The sequence below is a fragment of the Elaeis guineensis genome, chromosome 6, assembly GCF_000442705.2.
Source record: "Elaeis guineensis isolate ETL-2024a chromosome 6, EG11, whole genome shotgun sequence".
Classification (NCBI taxonomy): Eukaryota; Viridiplantae; Streptophyta; class Magnoliopsida; order Arecales; family Arecaceae; genus Elaeis; species Elaeis guineensis.
The window spans coordinates 40,256,019-40,262,601 of record NC_025998.2 but is presented as its reverse complement, the minus strand read 5'-3'; the positions used below and the strand labels follow the sequence as shown (position 1 = coordinate 40,262,601).

At 39.2% G+C, this 6,583-nt stretch overlaps 1 protein-coding gene across 1 annotated transcript; it reads left to right on the top strand.

Moving 5' to 3' along the window:
• Window positions 1-889: 889 nt before the first annotated feature.
• Window positions 890-6,260, top strand: LOC105034101 (mitochondrial arginine transporter BAC1). The gene is made up of 9 exons (XM_010909126.2): window positions 890-1,166; window positions 2,224-2,313; window positions 4,590-4,691; window positions 4,857-4,961; window positions 5,065-5,157; window positions 5,239-5,439; window positions 5,518-5,616; window positions 5,691-5,831; window positions 5,944-6,260. Exons 1-8 carry the CDS (start codon window positions 1,074-1,076, stop codon window positions 5,823-5,825), a joined length of 918 nt encoding a protein of 305 aa, XP_010907428.1. The 5' UTR covers window positions 890-1,073; the 3' UTR covers window positions 5,826-5,831; window positions 5,944-6,260.
• Window positions 6,261-6,583: the final 323 nt, after the last annotated feature.

Below are 6,583 nucleotides of genomic sequence, written 5' to 3'. Positions count from 1 at the left end.
CCGGGAGCCACCCATACCGTCCGATCGTGTTTCGATCTATGGAATAGTATCGTGGATCACGAGAAATGCCTAAGAAACACCCAAGTGATCCACAGACCCGGCCGTGGACCGCCCGGTCCATGGTGGACCAGAAAAACCCAACGGCGCCTAGGCCTGGGCCGGGCCGCGTGCGCGGGCCTAGGCCGTGCCTGCGCCGGGCACCTGGGCCCGAACTGTGCACCCGCCTGGGTCGCTCATCCTGCACGTTGGCCCCACTTGGGCTGCTCTCCGCTGCCTGTGGCCGCGCCACCGCCGCTCCGCCGGCCCGCCGGCGGTCCCCGCCACCTCAGATCTCGTACCGACTTCAAAAGCTCGTATCTCCTCCATCCAAGCTCCATTTGGAATGATCTTGATCTCGTTGAACTCCGTTTTTCACTGCGGATTTCGTTGTAAGCTCAATATAGATCGAATTTCGAGACATCAAATTCTAACATATGTGCTTTTTGCTTCTTTGTAGGCCTCTGTAGAATTTTTTATGCTCAAATGAGCACCATTTTAGATACATGTTCATCTGCAGAAATTTTATCTATCGATGCATTCTTGTAGGCAAAACTTTTGACTTCAATGGAGCTCTCACTGGACTTCTCGTTGCAGCATTTAACCCCAAAAATCTGAAATTACATGAATCTCTCTAGGTTGGCTTAGGCTTGACCATTTCTTTATTTGATTCAATGAGCCTGCTCTAATTTCTGCCCAGTAGTGGCTTGGTTCCCTGACATCCTCGAGGAAAAAAAAAAAAAGTAGCATCTCAGCCACTCATCGGCCAACTGGCATCTCATGTGCCCTGTTGGCACGTGTGTGGGCCCCCCATCTGTCCCGAATGTCACGTCCTACCAAAAAAAAAAAAAAACAGAAAGACTGCCAAAGCGTTGAAGCCGGCGGCGCGAGAACTTTGGCGTTTCCCGACGGCGAAGTAGTGTGGGATCTGGACCTCCGAGGGACAGCGGCGCGGTTCGAGAGCCTGAGAGGTGGAAACCCTTATATTAAGAATGGTGTTATGTAATCCGTTGCGGAGCTGAAAGAAGGGAGGGGCGATGGACGCTGGAGACGCCGCCAAGGAATACGCGGCCGGTTTCGCCGCCGGCGTTGCCACGGTCATCACCGGCCATCCCTTCGATACGGTAAAGGTCGGTGCTTTCCCCTTCCTTATATATTCACCGCTCTTCCATTCCCTTCTCGCCTTTATCTATTGTTCCAATCTTTTCAAGAAGTGGTGCCCTAGCTATCGCAAAATTCCGTTTGGGGTATCCAGAATCTTCCACTTTAGTTGGTTTGTTTTCCTTGTTATTGATGTCTTTCCTTGTTAATCTGTGAACTGTGGTTGTGTCGAAGAATCTTCCACCTCACCGCTGTTTTCTGGCAAGAGTTCGATCTACGGGTCATCTACAGAAATAAAATTAATAAAGATGCATCAGATTGGACTGACAGGAAACTGGAGCATGTCGTATAAGACTAAAAATTACATTAGATTGCAAATAAGTGTCCCGAAAAGTTCGTTCATTTGATAGGACTAAGCTTCAGCCTCTAGTAAGATGGCGGACCAAGGGAGCTATGCATTGTCAACCATCTGAGCTAAAACGACAATGGCATGTCAGGAGCTATAGCTTCTATATGTTTTGTTTATGATTTTACTATGTATTTTACAAATTAAAATATACCTGTTCTTAATTATTAATAAGTTGACTGTGAAAAAACATTCAGTGCATATGGTTGTGGCATGTCAAAGTAGTGCAGAATTTGTTAGTATAAATGAAGTAGATATATTGTAGGACGATTGAATGACTCATACTAGGTTGCTTGTGCGGTTGCTTTGGTGGTTTTGCAACCATAAGGATAAGTACTGATTATGGATTTAAGGAATTTGTGAAGTCATCCTCTATAGTTAATCAGATATGGGCTTTCTGGATTAATAGTTCTGAAAAGAGATATTTACTTCTTCTTTTGGTGTGCACACGCACACACACATACACATGGATATGATGATTGATGATAGCATCTTGATGTGATTATTGCTTTTTTGCATCAACTATTTTAAACTTGCATGACATTTTTGGTATTCCAATTTAAGAAGGTCATATGATATTAGTTGCATACCGTGCATCTTATGTTGTTTTTACTGCTTGTTCTTTAAAATTTCTGGGATTCTTATTATGAGCATTGAATCATGTGCTGTTCATATGACAGGTGAAATTGCAAGCTCACAACACTAAAACACAAGTAAAGGAGTACAAGAATGCTTTGCATTGCACCAGTCGGATCTTGATTAACGAAGGAGTATGTTGCTGCACTGATTTTATCTTGTAGAAATAACGCAGATCCATGTTATGGCGTCATTCTTTGAAGATAGAGCTCTAAAGATTTCTCATTTAGACTATCATGAGGACAAAATCTGCTTTTAAAATATTGTGTAGGAAATAAAAGCATCTAAATCTGATAAAAACAATTGATGAAAATTTCTAATTATAGCAATGTTAAATCTATGTATCTTCAAAAAAAAAAAAAACATTGTTCATGGAGCAACTCCATAGTTCTCTTTCCATTTTATACAGAGAAGCATTGGCGAGTTTTAGAAGTAGCTACGGTAAGGCAAGAGATTGCAATAGTCATAACTAGTAGTTCACCTTTCATGTGGCTTGTTTACTATTGTTAAGAGAAGCCACAATGTATGTGCAGATAAATTAGCATTAGATAACAAAGGATGACTTTAATTGTAAATCAGAAATATGGTTCAAAACTTGAAAGGATAAGGATAAGTACAGCAGAATATACACAAAATGCATAAAATGAATATAGATATAGATAAAAGAAGAATAAAGCTTCAATCTGATTTATGGACAACAGATACCCCAGATTGGTTATATTCACTATCTTGCATCAATTACAAGAAATAACAGGGAGATAGAAGATGACAAATTCAATAGAGTAACATTGGGTAAAATGAAGTGCTATTAAGGTGTTGTGTGATTGCCACATGTATTTAACACCTTGGATGAAGGTATATTTTACAAACTTATGTTGCATGGGGAAGAATATATGGCACCTGACAGGATTTTAAAAACTGAAATGCACAAGAGAAAGTTTCAAAACTCCTTCAAAAAATGAAAGAAGGTAAAAGAGTAAAGTATACTTCATATCCTGAAAATCCTTCAAATTAATAAATCACAAAACAAGAAGGTCCATGAAGAATCCAGTTTGATTCATGAATAAATTTTTAGGATTGCACAAATAGGCGAAAAGTTGACAGCAGACAAATTTAACTCTTTTGAATGGCAAACAAGATCTAATTCTTTTGAGCATCAAACCAAGCTGAAAACCTTCAGTAGTGCTGAAGCTTCCATCAGAAGGGAAAGCCTTGGGAGCCAACAGTGTAAAAACAATGGTCCTCAGCTCAGATGAAGCATTTCACAGTCAAAACAAGTAAGGCTAGTTGCAAACAGAAATGGCCATAATCGATGAAAATTCCAAACTAGATGACAAATTTCATACTGATCAAACAATTGGTCCTAACATAGGCAGAAATGAAATCAAGTAAAATATCTGATATGTATTGTATGGGGGCTGGTCAGTAGTGGTGTTCACCAGTGGTCTATACAGGGCCATATCAATGTTTAAAGATCACAAAGATCAAAAACAAGACCTCACATAGAAACAAACAATTTTTGATCCTAAGTCTTGTAGAAGAATGGCCCAAAAAAACAATTTTTTACCCCTATATTTGTGAAGGAACAGACAGAAGGCAAGACGGGAGATGGTGACTGCATGATGGCTACTTTTCAGTTGCCAAACACCAAATTTAGTGCCTATGGAAGAAAATTTCTGTTGGAAGCAATTCTGTTGCAATGTTCATGTTGGTGAATTCTTGTGAGGTGCGGGAGTGTACACTTTGGATGAGCCTGCTTAATAATGGAAACCCTTGCATTGCAACTTTAAAAGTCTGGAATTTTTTTTTTCCTGGATTTGTAAATTTATCTGAATTCTTGTGATGCCAAGCTTATATTGTACCATAGTCATTTTGAATTGACTAAATACTTTCCTATATTGAAAACCTTACCGAAACTTCACTTATTCTGGGGTATTTTCATTTTTTTCCTCTATAATGGTTATTCAGCAAACATTTTTCATTTATCAATCTCTAGACAATCATGAAATATGTTGACTGAAACCAATATGTGCTATTTCTGAACCAATGAATTTTGATACACTCTTCCAAGTACAGACTTTACATCCCTTATTGTCCTCTTTGAAATTATGCAAAATTTTAGTTTCTTAGGACAAGTGTGTCAATGAGAGATACATAGCTTGCCAACCACACGAAGATGTGTTATGTTGGTTATGGATGTATGATCGACAAATCACATTCTTAAACTCTGAAGGAGTGCCTGTCTATAACCAAAGCTCCATCATTAATTTTATCTGCTTTATGAAAACTTTTGTGGCAAATTATCCTCTATTTGGTTATTCAGTTCAAATTGTAGCACTCTAATTGTTCTCTATCCTTATGCGGCTACTTGTAGAAAATTCATTCAATCTCCCTTTTCTAATTTTGACAGGTAAGAGGACTATATAGGGGGGCATCATCTTCCTTTATTGGGATGGCATTTGAAAGCTCACTTCTCTTTGGAATTTATTCTCAAACAAAACAGTTATTACAGGTCAATGATAATGAGTTAAAATTATTAAGTTTTAGTTTTGTGGTTTGAATTCATTTAGCTTAAGAATTAGGATGGTAATGTGATTTCATGCACAATGCTATTGATCTAGACATCATCACCTTCTTGGATGATAACTTTCTTGCTTGATGTATGTTTTCGATGCAGGGAGAAGCTCAGAGCAGTACACCACATCTCCAGGTAATTATTCCTTCAGCAGCATTTGGTGGAACAATAATCAGCTTCGTACTGTGTCCAGCTGAGCTGGTAAAGGTGTGAGCATTTACTACTCTCTTGTTTCTTATTTTCTTCCTTATAGCATGGATTAATCTTTCAATCATTTTGTTTTTGACATTTAATGCTAAGTTTCTTCCAGTGTAGAATGCAAGTTCAGGGAAAGGATGCAGCAACATATGTCAAATACAGTGGTCCTCTAGATTGTGCCATTAAAACCATGGAAAGTGAAGGGGTAAGCTTATTCTTTTCTTTCCTTTCTTCAACTATTGCACTCTGTTTCAGTGTGCTGATAGATAGACCACTATTTTCTCAGGTTAGGGGTATATTTCGTGGTGGCTTAACAACTTTACTAAGAGAATCAATTGGCAATGCAGTGTTCTTCAGCACTTACGAGTTTAGTCGTTATTACATGAACAAGCGGCTGAATTCCCCTTCATCTACCCACAGCTACTGGTCAAAACTTTTAACGGATGTAGGGATTGGCATCATTAGTGGAGGACTTGGTGGAATTGCAGTGAGTATAGAGAAGCCAGGCCTTTTGGAATCACAGTAAACTATATTGTGTTTCACGTTTTGATTTTATCTTGGGCAGTTCTGGTCAGCTGTCTTACCATTGGATGTTGCAAAAACAATAATCCAGACTGCACCTGATATAAATACTAGCCGTAACCCTTTTTGTATGCTAAACTCGGTATGTCTATGGCATTTCTATCTTTTTTCTTCCTATTACTTAACAGGAGATTTATTGGGGATCCACTGTTGTAGGTTTACAGTAGAGTGGGATTAAGGGGATGTTATGCTGGTCTTGGGCCGACATTGGTAAGGGCATTTCCTGCTAATGCTGCTGCCATTGTGACCTGGGAACTTACTGCTAAACTTCTAGGGGTCAAGCGTCTCTGATGCGAGGTTTGTGTTATTGGCATCTCTGGACTGGGAGAAGTCCTCTGATTTCAGTAAAATTTTACACTATTTATTTGTATATCTAATTCTTGTTATGCTTTCTTTTCTTCCTTCCTAGGAAATTTGTTAGCTCAGAGGCCTGTGATTCTTTCTGCCCTTTTTTGTCGGAATCAAAATTTCCAGAGAAAATATACATCTGCTGGCGTTCTTCTTTGGAAGCGTGTTGGGTCAGTGTGTCAATAATTCAATTTCGTTTCCGAAAAATCTGAAAGCGAGTTTGAGCAATTTTGCAGGGCTTGTGCTGCATTTTTTTCCCTTGGACCGGGATAGTGCCGAATGGTGCTGGCTTCTTTAAATTTCAAATAAAGAACTCACGATTCCAAGTTTTGTAGTTTAATGATTTATGGATTTCGACATTGCAGTACATGCTCTCAACGGATGCGAATGGTTTTCTTTCCTCATTTGGTAAAACAGAGATGCTAGTGGCTATATATTAACATGATAACAACGGTGTTTACATAAGAGTACAGACGGTATAATATATAGGAAGGAAGAAATACAAAATACAGGTAAAGCAGGTATTACAGAGCAAAGAAACATAGGGTAGAAATAGATAGTGATAAGCTCAGTAACTGAGAAGTCAGTATGGCAGCAGTCGATGGTGCAGCCTGTGTAGGAGGGTAAACAGAGAATCTATGCTGAAAGCAAAGAGTATCTGTAAGAATAACCAGAGGCATGATATGATAAAAATTCGTGCA

Excerpts from the sequence above, each read along its gene's own strand:
- LOC105034101 (XM_010909126.2), top strand. The coding sequence starts at position 1,074 with ATGGACGCTGGAGACGCCGCCAAGGAATACGCGGCCGGTTTCGCCGCC. Across the intron at positions 4,692-4,856 it reads AAACAAAACAGTTATTACAG|GGAGAAGCTCAGAGCAGTAC; the intron begins GTCAATGATAAT and ends TTTTCGATGCAG. Across the intron at positions 5,617-5,690 it reads CTTTTTGTATGCTAAACTCG|GTTTACAGTAGAGTGGGATT; the intron begins GTATGTCTATGG and ends CCACTGTTGTAG.